Source organism: Furipterus horrens, unplaced genomic scaffold, assembly GCF_987537825.1.
Source record: "Furipterus horrens unplaced genomic scaffold, mFurHor1.1.pri manual_scaffold_4, whole genome shotgun sequence".
NCBI lineage: Eukaryota > Metazoa > Chordata > Mammalia > Chiroptera > Furipteridae > Furipterus > Furipterus horrens.
This window is the reverse complement of record NW_028327174.1, coordinates 51,760,601-51,783,474: the sequence shown is the minus strand read 5'-3', so window position 1 is coordinate 51,783,474 and position 22,874 is coordinate 51,760,601. Positions and strand designations below refer to the sequence as shown.

The 22,874-nt window shown below is 41.5% G+C and overlaps 1 protein-coding gene across 1 annotated transcript in view; it reads right to left on the bottom strand.

The window, feature by feature from the left end:
- Positions 1-22,285, bottom strand: part of SLC4A8 (solute carrier family 4 member 8) — a 75,368-nt gene extending 53,083 nt beyond the window's left edge. Inside the window, exons 1-2 of the mRNA XM_090273192.1 lie at positions 22,110-22,285; positions 9,728-9,809 (exon numbers count right to left, since the gene is read on the bottom strand). Of these exons, the coding sequence (XP_090129318.1) occupies positions 9,728-9,809; positions 22,110-22,271 (244 nt within the window). The 5' untranslated portion in view covers positions 22,272-22,285. The remainder of the gene's footprint in view (positions 1-9,727; positions 9,810-22,109) is intronic.
- Positions 22,286-22,874: the final 589 nt, after the last annotated feature.

The window sequence follows — 22,874 nt, the reverse complement described above, 5'->3', positions numbered from 1 at the left end:
AAACCACCACCCTCCATTTCAAATCAGGCTCATACTCTTCATGCTTCTGTTTATGGCATCGTCCTTCTCTCACCTTTCCAGGCTTGAAACCTCAGGTACCTTAGATTTCTACCTCAACTCCTTATCCCTCAGGGCAACATCCTATAGATTAGAGATGTCAAGCCTTTCTCTTCACCCACTTTGACAATAGCACCAATTCAACAAGGCCTCCTAAAGCACTGCTCTCATCACTGCTCATTCCTAGAGTCAGCACCCTTCAGGCTCCCGCATGCTCGGGGTCCCAGCCTCCTTTCTAGTCTTTTCTTCCTCTAGGACAAATTATACATTCACTAGGAAAATTAAGGGAAAGACATCTAAACAACTGAATGATCAGCTCAAGTGAGACAGAAGTGAAAATCCTACACATCGAATAAAGGTTCTGGGGAAAAAATATAGAGATGCATACCTTCTGCATCTACCTTAGCAAGAGAATGACTTGGTTTTGACTCGGTCTCCTCCTCATGGCCTGACTGTTGCACCCACCACCACCTCACGCCCTTCCTCCTGCCTAAACCTAACTGCTCTTCCACAAACTTGCTGGTGCTTTCTGGACACTGACCTGGCTCACTCCTTCAAAATTCATTGCAATGCACCTTCCTTCTTGATATTATTTCTGTTCTCCCTGACAAGATGTGCCACCTCTTTCCTCTAAATCCTGAGTCCTTGGCTAGCACTCTCTTATGCACTAATTTTACGCCTTCCATTAAAGTTAAGCCTCTGTCAGTGTTATCTCCTACTATTCATTTGCAGCTTCTCAAAGTCCCAGTCTCTTGTGCATGGTCATCCCTGCACTTACCTAGAAAATGGACTATACCCTAAGTGCCTCCACTAGGGTTATAAACCCTTAGAACCTCCTAAGGAGAATGAAATATAACTTAAGAAGGCCTTTAATTTGAAGGGAGCCATAAACAGAATGAGTAACCAAAGTGAATGTGTTTGGAGTGGATGAAATACTCACCAGGGTATGAGAGGATTGAGAAAATCCTAGCCAACCTGAAAATTGAAAGTTTAATCCAGGAAGACTTCCTAGATAAGGGGACTTCATGAAGTTATCAACTCTTCATCTTTTCTCCCCAGCAATGGGCTTTCCTAAGACTGTGCTCAACTTCTTCTCTGGGTGTTCTTTGACAATGCTCTCCACTTCCAAGTGGTGTTAAAGTGCTTTGAGGTGCTGACTAACACCCCTTTCTTTATTTCTCACTCATTTTTTTTGTCCTCCTCTCTCTCTCAATATCCAAAGTAATAAAACAAAATAAAAAGAAACAGTGAGGATCACTGGAAGATGACCAGAGATTAATTAGAGTGTTGAAAGACAGGCAGTAGGATAAAATATTTAGTATTTGGGAGGATCACACCCCTTATCCGCTTCCTGTCTCAGGACAGTGCTATTGACTTGGGCATGTCTCAGGACATTTTCAACAGGCAGATCTCCACACAGACTCTAGTCATCTTGCAACTTCACTGAAACAGAGCTATAGAGTCAGAAGAGGTCATTTGCTAAGATGTGGGATTTCAGACCTCTGACATTATCAGTGAAAACTATAAAGTATGAAAATGACTAAACTGAATACCATCTTAATAAAATACCATCTGTTAACTAATAATGTTTGACTATAGCATTTAATTAGGTCCCTGTAGTACATCACTGAGATCAACCCAGGCTGCAGTTACCTAATTGTGCCAGGTCCTGTCCAAAGGGCTGGGGAGACAGTAGCAAACAGCACAAAATCCCTGTCCTCAAGACACAACTCTAGTTGGGAAAGACAGACATTAAAAACAAAAGCATAGCTTGCTTGGCACCACGGGGAAAGACTAACAGTGTTATCCGCCATGTTCTCCACAGCACTCCGGGCCCGGGCGGCTGGCCTCACCGCCCAGTGGAGAGAAGGGGAGGGAGAGGAACATTGATATGCAAGAAAAACGTCAATTGGCTGCCTCTTGCATTTCCCTAACTGGGGACCTGGCCTGCAACCCAGATATGTGTCCTGACCAGGAATCAAACTGGGAAATTTAGGTTCACAGGCTGGCATTCAACCCACTGAGCCAAACCAGCCAGGGCCCACATGAATGTTGTGCATCACCACTGAGGAGACCAACCACAGCTGCAAGAATATCTGCCCATTCTTTACTGCAGAGGAAGACATTTTCTACAAAAATCCTTGAAAAGATATTCTGAAACAAAAACTGTGAGTGTTTAGTGCCTCTGCTCAGAAGATGTGCAGAAACCTGAGACCCATGGAAAATTGTTTATCAGCACTACTTCTTCCTTCTTTCCCACTTTTAAGTAAAAAAGAAATTTATGTGTTAATTTCAGTAGAGAGGAAGGAGATGGTATTTTTCAGCCATTTAAAATATAATTTCATGAGAAAAATCAGTCTTAAGTGGATATAAATAATAAATACTTCCAGCCAAGATGGAGGCCTAGATTGACACGCTCCGTCTCCCTCCACAACTAAGAAGGACTACAACTACCACAAAACCAGAAATAACCAGAAGTTCCAAAAAATAAAGCTTCGTGGAAGTCCAGCATATGGAGTTATAAAGAAGTGGTGCTCCTCTGGACGGGTAGGAGGGGCGAAGCCGCGGTGGAGAGTTCAAGCTGTGCTGGCGGCGGCAGCAGCGGCGGCGATGGCAGTGGGACGGCAGTAAGCACCGACACCCATATTTAAGGGGAGGCAAGAAGCGTCTGGGGAGCACCCCCAGCTGCAGACCAGACCCGTCAGCTTGCGATTCCAATGCCCGGGAAGGCTGATCCCCCCATTGCCTCGGACTGTGAGGCCCAGAGGGTGTGGGGATGGAGGAAGAAGCTTCCAGTCTCTCAGTGGAGAGTAAACGGCAAGAAATCCATCTTGTACCCTCGCCCCCATACACAAAACGCCACAGCGTGGTCAGAAGGGTTGCCTGGTAGTGACGAATGCACAGGACTCAGCCCCCTATAGCGTAGGAGGTGTGACAGCCTCACCTAGGAAGGGAAGGTAAACACAAACCTGTCAGGATGTCAGGGATCATGATAGAGATACCAATCACAAAGCTGACCAGACAGCAAATATATGATCTAATGGACCTGCAGATAGGAAATCTTTCTGAGGCACAGTTCAGAGCTTTGGTTATAAGAATGCTTACAGACCTTACAGCAGATCTTAAACAAGACAGGGAAGGAATGAAGGGTAGTCCTTCTGAAATGAACACAAACACATACAAAACAAGTGGTGAGGGAAGGACGACCAGGGATCAAATCAACAAATTGGAACATAGGGAAGGAACAAACAGTCAACCAGTGCAGAAAGGGGAAACGAAAAGTGAGGAAAATGAGGAGAAGCTCAGAAACCTATGGGACAGCTATAAGCGGGCCAACATCTGAATCATAGGGTTGCCAGAAGGTGAAGAAGAACTAGAAATTGAAAAATTATGTGAAAAAATAATGAAGCAGAACTTCCCTAATTTGGGGAAGGAAATAGACTTACAGGTCCAGGAAGCACAGAGAGTTCCAAATAAATTGGACCCAGGGAGAACCACACCAAGACACATTGTAATCAAAATGTCAAAAATTAAGGATAAAGAGAGAATCTTAAAAGCAGCAAGAGAGAGAAGAGACTTACGTACAAAGGGGTCCCAATAAGACTATCAGCTGATTTCTCAAAAGAAACTGCAGGCAAGAAGGGACTGGCAAGAAATATTCAAAGGAATGAAAAGCAAAAACCTACATCCACAATTATTCTATCCAGCGAAGCTGTCATTCAGAATAGAAGGGCGGAGAAAGTGCTTCCAGGACAAAGTAAAACTGAAGGAGTTCATCAGATCCAAACCACTGTTATATGAAATGTTAAAGAGACTTGATTAGGAGAAAGAGGATCAAAACTATGAATATTAAAATGAAAACTGTATCACAACAACCAACAACAGAAGCTAGGGAACCAAAACAAAGGCAAATGAAGTAGGCAACGAGAGTGGGAAAAGAATTATAAGTATGGGGAACATTTTGGGAGGAGGTCAGCAGGTAAGGGGAAGACTGGAAAGAGAGGGAGATGGTACAGGAATTAAGAAGCATAGTAGGAGGGAGTGGAGTAGACAGGAAGACGTTGAGAAGAACTATATGCACAACCAATGGGCATGGACTAAGAGTGGGGACAACTGGAGGGAAGGGGTCACTGGGTGGAGGGGAACAAAGGGAAAAGAAATTGGGACAACTGTAACAGCATAATCAATAAAACATATTAAAAAATAATAATAAATACAAAATATGCAAATGGGAGAAAAAAGCATATTATTTCAACTATTGATAATTATGAATAAAATATGATAAAGTGCTAGAGTGTTTGTGGTAGGGAGTAAGAGGGAGAGAGGAGACTTGAGCTACAATAATTAGAGGCGACATCCCAGTAATGAGAAGGATAGGCCATGAGAAGACCCAGGAGAAGAGAATTCCAGACAGAGGGAAGATTAAGTGCATAGGCTCTACGACAGCAGTGTGTGGGGCTGGTTCCAAGGGCACATGGCCAGAGCAAGGGGAAAGGGGAAAGAAGAGGAGGGGGAAAGATTAGAGAGACAGACGTGGTCAGATCATGAAGAACCTGTGGGCCATGAAAAGCATAACTAGATCCTGGAGAATCACTTCAACCATCCCCTAAAATAGTGACCTAAGTGATGTAAAATCAGGTGTGTCCAGGTAGAGCTAGACTTAGGTGAAGAAAAGTCTGAGAGATAATTTCAGTCCTTCAATAGAGTCATCCCAACCATGTGCTTTGTCTTCCCAGCAAATTCCCCAGAAGATTACTGGCCAGGCTAGGGCTTCCTCTTTTCCTTAAGCATACTCCAAATATTTCCACTGGGCTCGTGCTGGTATATTGCTAGTATTAGGACATTAATGGAAAACCTGGTAAAATTACAATGCAGTGTATAATTTAGGTAGTAGTATTATACTACCCTGGCTGGTTTGGCTCAGTGGATTGAGCGTCGGCCTGCGAGCTAAGTGTCGCTGGTTCGATCTTCCAGTCAGGGCACATCAGAGAAGGAAAACTCTGACTCCAAAAAACCTCCGCTGCCTTGCGGCATACCTCTTCAGGGGAAAGGCTAAGGGAGTAAACCCCGACAGAAAATCCGGAGCCGGAGTCCCTAAGGCGGTTTGATGTTGTAGTCAACACCGGCAACTCCTGCGGCGCACCTGAAGCCAAGCTGTATTGACTCCGTCTTTCCCTTGGATCCTTCAGCTGCGAAGAGAGGGGGGGTCTGCTGCATGGGCAACAGCAGACCCTCCATATCACCCTGCCCAGGCTCTGTAGCTTCAGCTCCACTGGAGAGGACACTCCAGCGTCATCGCAAGATGTCGATTCAACACGGGAGGAGACAGATACCGTGTCACTCCCGAGTCGGACTGCACAGCCATTCTCGGCAGTGCAGATAGACTCTTAAGAAGCTACACCATCGTCTCTCGAGACGGACGGCTGCCGACGACGATTTAATTTTAAGTACATTTCATTGACACTATTAAAATAAAACAAGGCAGTAGGACCAAATGACTTCTCAGGGTTGTCCAGATAATGGCTAGTCTGGGTTTGAATTTCAAGACCTAGGAAAGGCTTGGGCTAAGGCGTTCTTTGAAGAAGTTATGATGGTCCAATTTTTCTCACTATCCTTACTTAAAAAAGAGATTATAAAAGGGCCTCAGTAAATGTCTGTTGAGTAAAAACTGTATGCTTTTGCTTCATATTTAAATTCCCGCTAGGCAGGTCTGTGGCATAATGGGGAAGACATCCTACAGATAGATTCCTTTGATGGCTCTGTAGGAAGGTAAAGCTTAAATCTTAGAGAAAGAAGACTCTTTCCTTCTCTAAAAAGTTTTTTTGGTCTAATAAGTTCTCACAAAGATTAGCCAACCACAGTGCCTGCCTTTTGAAAACACTTGGGAGATAAGCATTAATAAAAACAAGCCCCAACAAGATCAGAACTAAGTAGGACCAAGTAGTTATCGGAAAAGCCATCATAAGTTTCTAGGCTTGGGGCTCTGAAGCAAAAACTTGGATTTTCTGAGTGAAATCAGCAGAAAAGATGACAAATAAACACTAGGAAATGAATATAGCACCAATAAAATCCAGTCCATCTAACTGGTTTCTGGTACTGTGGTGACCTCACTAAATTAATCATGTGGTCACCCTCCTGGGCATTCAACTGCTCTTCTACCCACACAATCTTCATCTCCCTCATCTACCTATCAGCTCACTCAAATTCGACCTGCTTTCTGTCTAATTCTCCATTCTTTTTGCCAAATCTATTCTTTGGGGGCTATTTGTATTCAAATATAAGTATTTATTTAGTAGAACTTATGGGAAAGATGTAATAGTGTATTTTTAAAGAATAAGTATGCATACAAATGCAGAGACAATCATTAGTAAACTGGAACTAAATTGTGTGGAGCAAGAAAGAAATAACAGGTGGGACCCACCCTGCAGATGGAGACTGGACTTACCATTTGATGCATACTGTTTACCAAGAATGCATACAGAACTCAGCACACAGAAAATGTGTTCCACTCCCCTGAGCTATAGGTTGACTCAAAGACAATAACCACAAGGGGGAATCTAACTTGGAGCAGATGCATGCCTTTTTTTATTTTAAACTTATAAATATGGCCAAATGACTCTTATACATTTGTTAAAATGTATTATAAGACACTAAACTTCCTCTAGGATTCATATATCTAGTAATTAATCATGAATAATGATCTGCCAGAAAGAATGGAAAAATCCATTACTCTAAAGCAACTGCTCTGTGTTCCTCTGGGACTGGGAGAGTCCACTAAGCACATCATGGACTATTGCTCTTCATGAGCTTATCTTTGGAAATCAGTTCTAGTGTTCGCTTTTGTCTCTTCCTAGACATTAAAAAAAAAAAGGCAATGTCATGGCTTAATACACCATCTCCTACTGATGGAATTAACTTATACAAAAGACTCAGATTTCAAAAAGTCTAGTTCTGAAAATGGGTGAGGAAATGATTTATGTCATGGGTAGACAGGATGGAATAAAGGGGAAGGAAGATCAGGGGTTTATCTGCAGCCACAAAACCTTGTATCATGGCATATATATCAAATCAGAAAATAATTCACTTGTCTCTCACCAAAGTGAGACTGCTTTTGTCCCACACCTTCAAGAGATGATGCCACACTGAGTGCAGCCTCACTGAGTCCTAATGCTGCCCTCAGGGTGAGTCAGGGTAGAGCCCACAGCATGGCCAGCCCTACAGCAAATCCCTCTTGTCTCCAGAGCTGTTCTGAAACCACATCAGGCGTGAGAAGTAGATAGCTTTTGTCCTCCGTTTGCCTGAAGTGCTTTTTTTAAAGTAGTGCTAACATAAATAAGATTCTAGTTTTCAAAAAGGTCTATGTATAAAGGAACATTTCCCAACATACTACTCTCTAGTAATGACATCATCATAGATGGCTATCTTTAATGGCAAAATGGAGAATGCATAAAGAATAGATGACGTCATCATAGGAAGCTGTTCCTTCTGTCAATTATTCTGCTGATCTCTGTGGATAAAACACAGTCCTTAGGATTCAAGAGTTTGCCCAAGTTTATTATTCCACTCCCAAGTAGACAAGAGTGTTTTCAAATGGTTATCTCCTTGCTGAAAACAAAGGTGTAAGGGCCCAAACAAATAAACTGAAAGCAACATTACCGCCACGGAGCAATAACAGGGTAGAGGCAACAGGACTGGCAGAGCAGAAGGAGGGTGGGTAATCTATTAAAATGTTTACATAATGGAGCACGATGTTGAGGTTCAGTGGTTAATGCTGGATATTGTCCTCCCTTTAACAGTGTGGCAGAGTAGAAAAAGCAGACTTTCATCCCAGTCTCACCTGCCATTAGGCTAGATCAGCAATTTTCAACTGCGTGCCACAAGAATTTTTAAAACATGCAATATATGACTATTTAGTCAGGGGTACAAACCTTTTTTCCCTTAGACTATGAAATAAAAAAAAAAAAATGACAGCCAACACAATAGCTGTTTGGTGTGAATAAATTAAAATTATACCTACCTTTTGTCAGGGCAGCAAAAACCATACTTTCTGGTGTGCTGCAGAATTTTATTTATTTTTTAATTGATTTTAGAGAGAAAAGAAGGAAGAGAGAGAGAGAGAGAGAGAGTGGCATCGATGTGAGAGAGAAATGTTGATTGGTTGCCTCCCATATGAGACCCAAATGGGGATCAAACACGCAACCTAGGTATATGCCCTGACCAGGGATCAAACCTGCAACCCTTTGGTATAAGGGACAACACTCCAACCAACTGAACCACCTGGCCAGGGCAGTGTACTGCAGAATTTTAGTAATTATGTGTGTCATGAGATGAAAAAGGTTGAAAATTGCTGGGCTAGATGACTGGGAGCAATTTCCCCTAAAAAAGGGATAACACCTACCTGTCTTAGTTGTTGAGGAGATTAAAAAAAAAAAAAAAACGAACTTGTACAAAGACCCTACTCAAATGCCTAACACCCAAGGGTCATTCAACAAATGTTAGCCTCCCATTCCCCCCCACACACACACCCTTTCCTTCTCCCACCTGCTGAAACCCACCTTGGCTCTTCCATCTGGTTAAAATAACTTGGAAAACTTGACCTTGATATATCCAAACTCCACCGACCTCCACAGAGCCACCCACATAAATTCTCATGGTAACAGATCCAGAGGCTGAGTCAGCCTCTACAGCTTTCACTCTCCCCATCCAAAGGACAAGCTTTCTCCAGGGATTATACAACTTTGATAAAATAAAATTTTAAAAAATGTCATGGGAACAAGCAGTACAGAGAGAATTTTTCACATGCTGTCCCAGTCATTGGAAAGTTGCTGTATCAGAGCCTTCAACATTGCAGGGGTTGCTGCATAGGGTTCACAAAGGCTTTTGAGCCAAATGTGGGTTCTCATTAAAACTATACTAGACAGGAGCCTTTCTCTAATAAAACCGATCCTCACCACTTATCAGGAAACTAGGCCCCATGGGAAAAAGGAAAGCAGAAGGACATCACACAGTGGTCTGGTGGGGAGATAGGGGTGGGGCAGAAGAGAAAGGAAGAAAAACCTTAACTTCAAACAGCAGGTCAATAAAAATGCCTCTTCCGGTCCACTTCAGTTGGATTTTTATATGACTCTGTGCTGTGAACTCTTAAAGAATATGTTATAGGTATATACATGTTTTCCCTTTTCTTGTTTATATAAAAACACCAGACACAAATGAGTTTAGTCAGAAGGGAAGAGCAAACATTGGAAATGGGATAAAAAGAGGGTTTTATAGCCAAACTGAGTTTTAAAAATTATTTATATTTTTTTCTTTTAAAATTTTGTATATATTTATATCTATAAGCAGTTGTTAAGAATCAATAAACTGATCTGAGTACTTCACACTCTCATGGAATATGTCATTTATTAATATTTATATTGGACTTTATAGTGCTCAAAGCACTGTCTCACATGCTGTCTATTAGATCCTAATAGTAAGACAGGTATTTTTATCCACACTTTTATTTAACAGACAAGGATACTGAGGCTAAAAGAACTTAAGTGATTTCCCCCCAAAGGGCTTACAGCTAGTGAGAGCTAGGACTCAAACCAGGTCTCCTAATTACAGAGCTATTCCTCCCACACCTAGTTGCCTCTCACTAATTTCCCCCATTGCAGAGAACAGCAGTTCTTACCTTCCAGCTCTTCTTTCTCATAGTGAATGTTGAGAATTGTACTGGTGCCACCCTGATCCACCACAGCTTCTTCATCTGGTCTCTGTTAAAATATAAATAAGCAGTCATAGTAATACCCACACATTCACTCAAACATTCAGTTAAGTACCACGTGTCAGACTCTTTATGCAACACTTGAAAAAAAACACAATTGTTTATACATTCTTTTAAAATTTGGACCTCACAATAACTCTGAGATGCAAACATACCAGCCATTCTCTTTTGCATTTTATAAATGAGCAGCCTAAGACTCAAGAGAACAGTGAATAATTATTGCCCAAGGTCATAAATGGGGGAAAAGGCAGAGCTAAGACTGAGCCCAAGTTTTATGATGGCAGAACTCGTGCCTTTTCACCTCTGCACTCCATCTACACATCCCTAACACATTTGGTAAGTGCTGTCAACCACGTTGTCTCATTTGGTGTAAATTGGTCTCCCTGACCTCTGCAGCACTTGGACCTGTTTAACACTGTCCTTGAAATTCTCCATTCTGCTTCCTGACTAAATCTCTGTCTCCTCCTAAGGCTCATCTTCTTCCTCTAAATATAATTCCTAAGGGAGAGCAGTCTGCCTTCTGTTTCCCTCACTGAAGTATTACAATTTCAACAGCAGCCTGAAATGGTGTGGCTCAGTATTTGGCAAACCACAGGAGTACCACACCTTAAGACTCATGTATCTAAAATCAAACTAATCTTCCTTCCAAAACTAGCAGTCTGTACTCATTCACTTACTCCTATCTAAGGCACCAGCAGTTCTTAGACCACATTGGAAATTTCAAATGTATTTGTTCATCCATTTCATTATACGCCTTCAGGGAAAAAGTTCTCTTTTCTTATCAAGACCTTCTTTGCAATTTCCCTCAGTCCATTCATCTCATATCCACTCTTTCCAACACTTTCAGTCACACTGGGCAATTTTTTTCGGTTCTGGAACCACACTCACTTTCTTCCCTGAGTGCTGCTCCTTCTGTCTAGAGCTATCATCCTGTGCCTACTACCCCCACCTCCACCTCTGGCAACTAATTCTGATCCATCTTCTCACAGACCTCAGCCTAAATGCACTTCCTTTGAAGCCTTTCCTGACTACCCCTCTTCTAAACTAAGCTAGGTCCCCCCATTTTTATGCCCTCATAGCACACTGTACTTCTCCTTAGTAATGAAATGTCTCTGCTCCTTAAGGGAGAGACCGTTATCTGTCTTCCTCAAAACTGTTTCCACTGTTTTCCCAGAACTCTGCACAGCCTTTTCACATAGTAGGTGCTCGACAAATCTTTGTTAAAAGATCGAATACAATGGCACCTACCTTATCAAGACCTTCATCATACCCTGAATTATTTCAAAAAAAATATCTTAGCTGATTTCCCTGCTAGTCCATCTCCCTTACCAAACCTGCAGCTCCTGCCAGGCTTACTGACCTCCAGGCACCATGCACATTGCCACCTTCATGCCTTTGCTCCCACTGTCCGGTCACCTAATACGCCCTTTCCCCAACTCTCCAGCACGCTGCATCCTCACCACCCTTCCAGAGTCTGTTCACATTCTCAGTCTGCTGTTCCAATTTTACTATTTTGTATTTACCATTTATGCCCCAAAATAAGGCAGCCCTGAATATAAGACCATCTATTTTTCTAAAAATAGTTTCAAAAGAGTTTTAGAGGCCAATTTGAATAAATTTTAGGGAAGTAGATGAAATACTCAAATGTCTACTTATAGTATTTATTAATTTAGTTTTATAGATATATTTAAAAATACATGTTATTACTACTGTGGAATAATCTCCAAGATATAGTATTAAGTTTAAGAAGTAAGGTGGAGAAAACGGCATAATTTTTGTCTAAGAAAGGGTTTTGGACCATAAGCATCAGCTTACACTTAAAACATGCAAAGGAAGAATAAGCCATAAAAGATCTTTCTAAATAGTTACCTATAGAGGGAGAGAGGATACAGAGGGAAAAAGACAACAATAGAAACTAAATTTCTTTCAATATACCCTACTTTATAAATGTATTACATAATTTTAAAACAAAATTTAAAAAGTAATTCCCAGAGATTAAAAACTTAAAACAAATGCAAAATTGATAGCATAACTATTCCAAAAGAAATTATTCAAAGTAGCTTTAAAACATAATAAATTGAACATCATTAGTGGCATATACCCTAAGAACAAAAAGAATTGAAAAATATCTTAAATTGCTTTTAAGTTACCATATTGTTGGTTGTAGTGTTGGTGACATTGTTCTAAGACTGTTGTGTATTGTGAGATAAAACAAATGAAAAATTACATGAACTTTTTCTGTCACTCTCAATGTGACTCAGAACTGGGATTCTCTGCAGGGGTGAAAGGAGATACAGTTGTAAGACAGAAGTTAAGTAAAAACCAATACAGTCCTGAATTTGCCCTGGAAATATCAATAAGAATATATAATGTATTTTTATCTGTAAATTTTCTTAAATTTATATTTTCTAGCCCTGTCCACTCAAAAGCCCTAGAAAAAAATGGTCAGCTGGTAGCAATGAGTATCATTAGCACCTAGACTGTGGTCTCTTAAAGTACCATTTTCTACTAAAAGGCACTCAACTATGGTGTGTCAAAAGGACTCAGCAGCCAACTTAAAGAGGTCCCTTGTCAAAAATAGGATAATTTGAGCATCAATAAGGGTAATAACTGCAACAGATTGAATATATTAAAAATTCATGTGTTCACAGTGTCACTTTAAAAATTAACTAATTGGTCAACATTGGAAGATAATACTAATAAACTAACTCATTGCTTTAAAACTGGTAAAAACTAACCCCGGTTTTCCTATATAAACTGTACCACAGAGTAGATGAGAGAAGTTTCTTGTTATAAAAAAGAGAAAATGGTAATTAGAATATTGCCATTTTGCAGTCCAAATGGATTGCATTGATTTTCAACGGCCACTAACATCACAAAGACAGAGACAACCAGATGTTATATGCCTCCGAATAGGAGACCTTATCACCATCCACAAGGCAATCTTACCAAATAAACTGTCCCTGAATCTGATCAAGGCTCTAAATCCAAATACCAATTTACAGAAAATAGAATGAATCAAAGCTCCACAGAAAAACACCGTGGGAATACAATCAGGAAAACCTAGACTGTAGAAAACTACACAGAACAAATCCTCCCCTAACTTCTTTTAAAAACAAATAATGGCAAGAAGAGAAAGAGAGAGACAGAGGAGAGGAAGATGGAGCCGAGAGGTTAAAAGAGAAAGTGAACCTGCCACAATGTGTGGACTTTGGGTCTTGATTCAAACTAGCTAAAATAAAAATTTTAGTTATTTTTAAAATAACTTTTTAAAAGTTATGACCCTTTAGACAATTGGAAATTTGAATACTGACTAGATCTTTATGATATTGAAAAAACTGTTATTTTTCTCTTTAGGTGGTACTGTGCTTATTTTTTTTTAGAATCCTTATCTTTGCCCTGACTGGTGTAGCTCAGTGGGTTGGGCATCATCCTGAAAACCTAAAGGTTGCCAGTTCAATTCTCAGCCAGGGTACATGCCTGGGTTGCTGACCAGGTCCTGGGTTAGAGGGGCATGCGAGAGGCAACCCATTTATGATGTTTCTCTCTATCTCTTTCTCTCTCCCTTCTTCTCTCTCTAAAAAATTTTTTTTTAATTTTTTTAAAGAATCCTTATCTTTTATACATACTGAAGTATTTATAGATAGAACTGAAAGATTACAGATACATAAAATAATAAATTAACTTAGAAATATTACTTGCTACATTTTACACAGTCTTATTCAAAATCTTCAGATACATCTTTAACATCACTGTCATCCTCATCATCATAGGTGCTTTGAGTCAATTTTCCAGAGCATGTCAGTTTCACTTCCATCTCAGTTGTAAAGGCTCTCATATCAAGTCCTGTCTGAAGAATAACTTCTAGGTGGAAAAAACTTGCCTTTGTTTTAGACTTATTTGTTCATCTAGCTTATGATTAAGATCATGAATTCCCTGACAGCAGGAGCCATATATTTTCACCTTTATGTTCTCCTACAGTCTAATACGATAGCTTACCATTTTAAGTAGCTTGAACGCCTATAAGTCCCTGTTGGGTAGGTACTTATGTTCACCACCATGTACCTCGTACCCAGTAAAATGTCCAGTATATGGTAAGTATCCAATAAACTTTGATGAATGAATATTTATTAGTTTTTTGAACTCTATATTTAAATCATCTGTTTTCTCATAATTTTTTGTATTGGCTTCCCCAAAGGTTTGTAATATCCATAAGACAAGGACCAATTAATGTAGGATGCTTAGTGCTGACACCTGACATAGCATAGAACACAGCAGGAATGATTGATTTTTGACTCTAAGACTATGAAAACAAAATATAAAGAGCAAGGTCAACTGTCTGAAAAATTCAGTTTGAAAAATCGACTTGTTTGTTTCCTTAATGTAGATTGGTTAACCACAGCCTAAGTTCACTAAATAAACATTCATCTACATTCTCTGTCTTACCAGAGAAAACAGAGCCACTGTCAAACACCATCAGCCAAAGCATTTGAAAAGTCAGGCTTGAACGTGAATGTGTGGAGCTTGTTTGGATCTTGATTAAAATAAGACAACTATTTTAAAAACTCATAAGGCACTCACAGAAATTTAAACAACTGAATGGATATTTGATTATATAAAGAATTCATTAATTTTTAAGTGTAATAACAATATTGTGATATGGTGGTTATGTCATTTTTTAAAATGGTCCTTAATCTTTAGTGACACAGACTGAAGTTTTTACTGATGAAATAATATGATGTCCGGGATTTGGAGAATGGAAGAAGATATAGATAAATCAATATAATTTGTGTGTTCATTGTTGAAGCCAGATCATTGAGTACATGATGATTCATTTTTACAAGTCTTTCTACTTTGGTACATGTTTGAAATGTTCCACAAATTTCAAGTATATATGGAAGTTGATTAAAATCATTAAAAAAATTTTAAAAAAAGAACTATCAATTCTCATTAGTTTGTTCTTGTTGCAGAGTCCTTCACCAGTTTGCTATTATTTTCTCTGATACCATCATTATTCATGGCAGAGAAGATTTCTTAAACATGGATGTCTAGGGTTCTTACTAATGGGCTTCAGAGAATTATGTATTAGTGTGCATTTTTCTTCATCAGATCCCCAGAGGAGCTTATTACTCAGACAAAGATTGGACTCATGGGAACCACATTATATAAGTTTAGGAGAAAAAAGAAAAATAGGAGGGAGGGAAAGAAGGATGAACTAGAGAAAAGGCCCTGTTTCTAACTCTCTTTTCTGTACTTCCTCTTAACCCACTGACAATAATTCACTATGTAACAGTGAATTGATTTGGGTGCCTATCACAAGGACAAGATAAGATCAAAAGAACAAATGGGGTTAAATACACATTAAAACATTGAAATTGCAAGGCACGTAGTAAGCGAGAAAGCATTGTCATGAGCCTTGAAAAATGAATGAATTATAGCTGAGCAGCAGACCAGATTCTCACTCACAGTTAATGGACAAATTAAAAGACAAGGGCAAAGCTGGGTCTTACATAATGACTCCTGCTCCTAGAAGCATGCACAGAGGCTTCAGGGGAAGGAGAGGACAGCAGGCGGTGGAGCCCACCTTGAGCTCTGTCCCTGACATACCTTCTATATTGTTCCACTCTGCCTGTGGGGTTGCAGACCTGCCAAACTCAACCCCACCTCCATTCTGGCAGTCAGTCTCAGGTATTTTACCTCTAAAGACCTCTTTCATCTTTTTTTCCTAAGGATTCAATGTTTTCAGAGATTGTAAATAAGATTTTCCTACTCCTCCACCCTCCCACCCTCCCCTGCCCCAGACAATAAAGAGTCAAGCATTTATTAAGTTCTAATATATTTAACCAATTTTTAAAAATTTTCAATCCTTATTCAAGGACATTTTTTAATTGCTTTTTGAAGAGAGAGAGAGAAGAGAAAAAGAGAAACATCAGCTGGCTGCCTCCCATACGTTCCCAGACGAGAGATCACACACACCTGGGCCAGGGATTGAATCTGCAACCTAGGTATGTGCCCTGACAGATCGACAGCAATCGAACTGTCAACCTTTCGGTCACAGAGGAAAGCTCCAACCAACTGAGCCACACTGGTCAGGGCATAACCAACTGTAAAAAAATCAACAAATACATAAGTGGCTCCCAAGGTTTCTAATCAGCAAACTGAGTTAACGCAATTTGTATTAGAAACAAATAATTATGAGCACTTACTATATGCCTGGTATTGTGCTTTATATATATTACCTCACTTAATCCTCACAATAGTCATAAATCAAGACTAAATAAGATCTTCCAAAAGTTAAATGGGATAGGGAGAACTCAAGTTTCTCTGTGCTCCTTATATTAACATTATACTTTAATATCACTAAAAGCAAAGAACCTGATTGTTTTAGAGAGCTCACGTTATCTAATCATGGGTTAATGCCCACAGTGAGAACAGCTCAAGATCCACATTATTACCTTCTTAAATCCTTAGTGATCCAGGCCCTGGTGTGGCTCAGTGGATTGAGCGCCAGACTGCAAACCAAAAGGTCACTGGTTCAATTCCCAGTCAGGGCACATGCCTGGGTTTCCGGCCAGGTCCCCAGTAGGGGGCGTGCTGGGGGTGTGTGAGAGACAACCAATTGATGTTTCTCTCCCTCTCTTTCTCCTTCCCTTCACATCTCTCTAAAAATGAATAGTAAAGTAAAAACTTAAAAACAAATCCTTAGTGTCCCTCAAACTGCCCCCAAGACTTCCAATAGTTCTCCACCTCCTTATTCACTTCCATCTTCCTCTTCATCCAGCAAAGTCTGTAAATTCTGGCCTCTTGTAGACTCCATCACTGAATCTGACCCACAGATCCCCAACTCTCTAATGACCTCAATTTGACTTCCTCACTGAATGCAGCCACCCTCCTATAGCAGGAAAAAAGAGTTCCATGAGGATTTGTGCAGCTGTTTCACACCTCTTCTCGGTGGCCATGAGCTCCTGAATACCCATGAACTTCCTATTCTGACTAATTTCAAAACGGTTCGGGCTTTTCAGGGATTCTTTTGTTGAACTCCTGTTTAGTACAGATTACCCGTTAATACATTATCGTAGGCAGAATAATGACTCCTGAAATAAGGTTGCAGGTGGAAGTAAGGTTGTTAATCAGTTGAATTTAAAATAAGGAAATTATCTTGGATTCACTGCTGGGCTCCATGTAATGACAAGAGTCCCTAAAATGGGAAAAAGGAGACAGAAGAGTCAGAGAAAGAGATATGATTCCAAAAGTAGGGTCTGAGACGCACTCTGTTGCTAGCTTTGAAGATGGAGGGAGAGGGCTATAAGCCAAGGAATGCACACAGCATCCAGAAGCTGAAGAAGTCAAGGAAATAGATTTTCTCCTAGAGCCTTCAGAAAGAAAGACAGCCCACCAACACTTTAATTTTAGCCCATTGAGACCTTGTACAACTTCTAAACTATAGAACTGTAAGATAACCAATCTGTGTTGTTTAAGCCAGTAAATTTGTCATAATTTGTTATGGAAGCAATAGAAACTAATACATATATTATGGCTTTCTAACCACCAAAACCAGAGTAAATGTGTTACTACCTTACAAGAAACAACCAACATCTCCATTACCTAAGATTCGTTGCTGTTACCTAGCAGCAGATTTAAAATAAATACAGTTGCTTTGCTGTGTCCTGGTTACTACTGTGCAGGGCTTGACTGAGAGCCCTGTCTACACTGCCAAGGCAAACCATGAGCTAAGACAATTATCTAAAAATATTTCAGGAAGCAAATCTGCAGCCTGAATTGCTCCCCAGACGACCTCAATTCTCTCCTTGGCAGGAGAGCCCACACCTCTCCTACTGAACTTTTCAAGTAGAACTGGGTAAGTCAGGTAAAGAGAATGCTCACAGCTTCCTCAATCCCCACTTAGGGAAAGAACACCCACTGTGTGCTGGGAGAGGGTGGAAGAGTATGGATTGTACACTGCATGTAGTAAGAGAAGAAGCTGCTATGGTTGATACTTATGTTCAATAACATTCAGCAAATATTTACTGACTGCTTATCATAAACTGACCTCAGAAAAGCTGACCTATTTTCTACAGAGCCATTCATTCATTCATTCATTCAGATAATATTTACTGAGCTCCAACATGTGCCAGAGTCATTGGGCACAAGCATTCAGGTCTCCTTCAGGAACTCTTGTCTTAAGAGTTTTCTCAGGCCCACCTCAAGACATAGAGTGTGACTCTTCCCATTTGGCCATGCTTCCTGGTTATCACCCACTTACCAGGTCTGTTATTCTGAATATCTCTGCAAAATTTTCCATTCTGAGCAGGCCTCATTCACATAGAAGCCTTGGTAATTGCCCAAATTCACTTGCTCTCCACTCGTCCACTTCCACCTTCCTTGAACCTCCCTGCAGATCCCAGCACCACTTGATTCAAGTGCTGATGGTTCTGATCTCTCCAGCCTACTCCAGCACTTCTTTCTGGTCAGTTCTGAAAGTGCTCATCAGGAGAATTTTGAAGAACTCTGAAAATGTCCCCAGTTCCAGTCCAAACTAGCAGCTTTCACTAAAGCTTTCTGATCTTCCTTCATTGCCACCCCCTTGATGAGCTCGCTGACTCCTAAAATTTCAATAACCACATCTGGAGATCTCATCAAAATCCAATACAGCAGACTTTCATTGACTCATCCTAGCTGGCCCCCTTACTCTTGTCTCTTCCCACTCTAATGTATCCTTTGAACACCTTACCACACTTATTTTCCCAAACAGCTATTAAGTGCTCACTCTGAGCCAGGCACTGGTCTAGGAATCAAAGACAAAAGCTACAGGAATGCAGAGTGATTAAGGACACATCCTTTGAAGAAGGGCAGCTCTGCCACTTATTAGAACAAGTTACTTAACCTCTCTGTATCTTGGTTTCCTCATTTGAAAAATAAGGATAATAAGGGCATATAACTCACGGGGTTATTGAGAGACTTGAAGGAAACAATGCACTGAAAGCACTTAACACAGTGCCTTGCACATGGCAAGCACCAATAAAAGCTTACGTAACAACATCAAAGGGAGCTGTCAGGTTACCAGGTGAGATGAACATGTATATTCCATAAGAAAGGGGTGGAAGAAGTAACAGAAATTGGTGAGTATCATGAGCAGAGAAGACAGTAATGAGTTCTGATAGTGATATGAAGTCAGACCTTGAAGGCTCAAATATTTTGAAAAGGAGAGGAGAGATTTTCTAGCTGAGAACACCTGAGCAAAGTCACAACAGCACAGAAGAGAGAGTCTTTGTGTAACCGAGCAGTAGTGCCTATTGCCCTGTGCTAATCCTGACAACGCCAGGAGCTCCTTCAGGAAAGGCACACTGGCTTTGCCTGTGGGAGAGTCATTCATTTATTCAGGCAACTGAGCACCTATATTACACCTTGCACTGTGCTAGATGAAAATACTTTGTGCCTGGTCCCTGCCCTTGTGAAGCTTCTATTTGAAAATAAACAAGAAATCAAAATAAGAACACTTCAGATAAATTACATGTGCTGTTACGAAAACAAAACAGGATCATATGAAAGGGAGTGACTATGGGTAAAGGTCAAAGAAAGCCATGCTGAGGTGACACTTGAGTCATAAGAAGGTCGATGTAGAAAAAAGTCCTAGGCAGAGAGAACAGTAAGAATAAAGGTCCTAAAGAATGAAGGAACTTGCCATATTGAAGAAGCAGAAAGCCAGTGTAGGGGTACATGGTGAGAGAGTGGAGGAGAGGCAGTCAGGGAGTGTGGTCATGTTAAAACTTAGTAGGCCATGACAGGAGTTTGGATTTTATTCTAAAATGCACTAGGAAGCCACTAAAGGGTTTCAAGATAGGATATGACATAATCTGATTTGTGTTTTTAAAAGCTCCCTCTGGCTGCCATGTGTAAAGTATTTAGAAAGGCAAGAAAGAAGGTGGACGGAATCATTAGAAGACTAATGCAGTAGTTTAAACCAGAGAAAACAACACAGACTTACGACATTTAGATGTGATGTCTGGAATCTCTCTGTTTACAAAAGTTATACAATTCCTGCATTCTGCAAGGTCTATCTCTCCTTCATACAGCCTACTTGGCACATGGGAGGCTTAACTGGTAATGTTCAGTCAGTTGACTGTGCCTCCCACAAGTCAGCCCAATTTTCTTTCCTCCTTCTATCCTCATTTCTTTTCCTCCCTATATCCACATTCCCATTTGTCCACCACTTCACTCAGCCTTCATGAAGTTTTACTGTTCCCACTCTATTCCTATTCTTCTCCTCATCCCAGGACCCATGAAAGTTTCATGAGATAGATGTAAAGGAGGTAATTATTCTCTACCCTATCCTGGAAGCACTCAGGAATTCTCAACTTCACAGAACACTAGTAGCATCCTAGGGGTTGTTATGATCCTGACAATACAACCTGTACACATTCTGCACATTAAGGACACAGTGTCCCCACACTCGTTCCATCCTGTTCCCGCACTGCAGCCAGAGAAATCTTTTCAATAGGAAAATATGATCATGATCTCATCGGCTCTCTTTCTCTCTCTGGTTCATTCTCATTCTCCCCCCCCCCTCTTCCTCCCCCCCGCCCCCCTCTCTCTTTCTCTCTCTCACTTGCTCCCTGCTTAAATGGCTTCAGTGGCTTCCGCTTGTTCCTCAGAGAAATACCAACTTCCTCATCATGGACTACAATGACCCTGTATATTATGAGTAGATTTCACACCCTTTCCCTCATTTACTCTTTGTGGCTCTAGACACACTGGAACTCTTTCAGGTCTTGTAACCAGATGTACCCTCTTCTACCACAGGACTTTCACATATGGTGTCCTCTTTGTTTCCAAGGCCCTTTGAGCTCCTTCTTCCCTCAGGTGACACATATTTAGATCTTTGTCCACATTTTGTCTTTCTTTCAAAGTACTTATCACGGTTTATGATAATACATTTACTTGTGTGGTTATTTCTCCACCCGCCCCTCCCACACACACACACACACATACACACTAGAGTGGAAGCTCTAGAGGGCAAAGACATAGCCTATTTTTACTCATCATTGTATCCCAAATATAGAGGTGAATACACTTAGTAGGCCTTAACAGTATTAGATATGGAATTTCCAAAATCTTAGCTATGGTTCCTTCTCTATGGAGCAAACAAAGAAGGAATTATGGACCTTCTAGTGCCAAACTACTAGCAGGAAGAAGAGAGTCAGCGTCTGATATCCATTCTGCTACAAACTCAAGAATGTTTTCCCTGCCTCCTTACAGAAACCATCCTTGATGTCAATGTTGCGTTTGTTTCCAAGACCCATCACCCTTCTTGAGAAGGTCCATCATTCACTTCACAGCCTTCCACTTCAGACTTGAACCCCTTCAATCAATCCCTCTTTCCAGAGCAGTAACTATACCACCTGATTGCATAGGAAAGGGGCAGGGGGGCGTAGAGAATTCAGTGAAGTACCATCACTTACTGGTTGTCACACAATAAACATTATTTCACAAAGCCCTTTTACAAATAGCACCTCATTTTGTCCTCAGACCAACCCTGTTAAGGCAAGGAAAGCAGATACTATCATCCCCATTTTACTAGATGGGGAACTGAGGTTAAAAGAGGTAAGTGACTTACTCAAGGTCACAAAGCCTGTGTGAGGTAGATGCAGACTTGAACCTACAGACTGACACTTAGTTCAAAGCTTTTACTTACATTAGCCACTCCAATAGTTGGGTTATCAGTTACTTAAACCTGGTTTTCTAATTCCCTTAAACACTGTTCCTGGCTCCTCAACACTTCCCCAGTCCATTTCTGCTTTCCTACCCAGAAACCCATCAGATGTCTGCGCAATAGGGTGGAGAGAGTCATAAAGCTGAACACAGTAACAGGGTTTGGTCCCGGCCTCCAGTCGTTCCAGTTCTTCCTGAAACCCCCAAAAATAGCACAAAGAGGAGTCCTGCTCCAGCAGAGTATGGTCCCTGGCTATGCGGCTATGCTTTCTCCTACGTTCCAGCACGATATGGAGAGGCCCAGAAGCCAGACTCTCTCCCAACAGGAAGGACCCGAGAGGTCACCGCCGGCCGCGCAAGGGATGCGGCAATGTATCGGCAGCTCCCGGGTTCGGCCCAAGGTCACCCTCTCGCTGCCCCTGCCCGATCCCCAACCTCCCGGAGCGCCCCCTAGTGTCCCAGGATGGCCTCCCCTAGCCCTCAGAGAGTGGTCTGCGAGTCCAGCTTAGGGGCAGAGACAGGAATGTGGAATAAGGATGAGGAGGCTGAGCCCCGGGGAGGGGCGGGAGGCGGGCCCTACCTGATAGCTGAGGACACTGTCCGGCTCGTTACTGCCGGCCGGCATGGCGGAGTCGAGCAAGGTCTCGCCTGTGGGCTCCAGCTCGAGCGTCAGCGCACGCTGGTCAGGTCTGAGCGGATCGCCCGAGCGGCGACCCCTATCCTGGAGCCAACGGTCAACCATCTACCGCCGCCGCCTCCATAGCCACCGGCCCGCGAGGCATCGCCGCCGCCAATCAGCGCGCGGCCTGTGCAGCCAATCAGAACGCGGAGCACGAGAGGACGCTGTCCGGCGGTACCCTGGACTACCAGGAGGAGGGAGCAGCTGAGAAGCCCAGGTTGCCGTGGAAACTGCCTCCCTCCCTTCCGGGGCCCCTGGGCTGGAGGGTCTTTCCAACTGCTTACTAGACACTGAAAATCTCGTTCTTATATGCAGCTATCCCCGAACCTTCAAAACTGGGAAAGTGTTGGCTTTTTCTATTCTAATTTTATTCCTTGAATAATGATTTTTAAATTCTGGGGAAATGTGCCTTGGGGATTGCAGAAGAAAGTAATTGAGGATGAGGGGAAAAGGCCTTCTAAGATTGCTTGTTAATCTCTGAGCTAGTGGCCAGATTAAAGAGCATTAAAGATAAGCAGACAGGCAGTGATCCTACCCCCTCCACAAACTCACTATGACTTAGGTCACATCAGGTTGGCAGCAAAAAGGACAGAGCTGAGCTAAGGATGATTGTTGAAGTAATTCCACAGTCCAACTTTTCTGAGAAATATTGTAAGACAAATTATT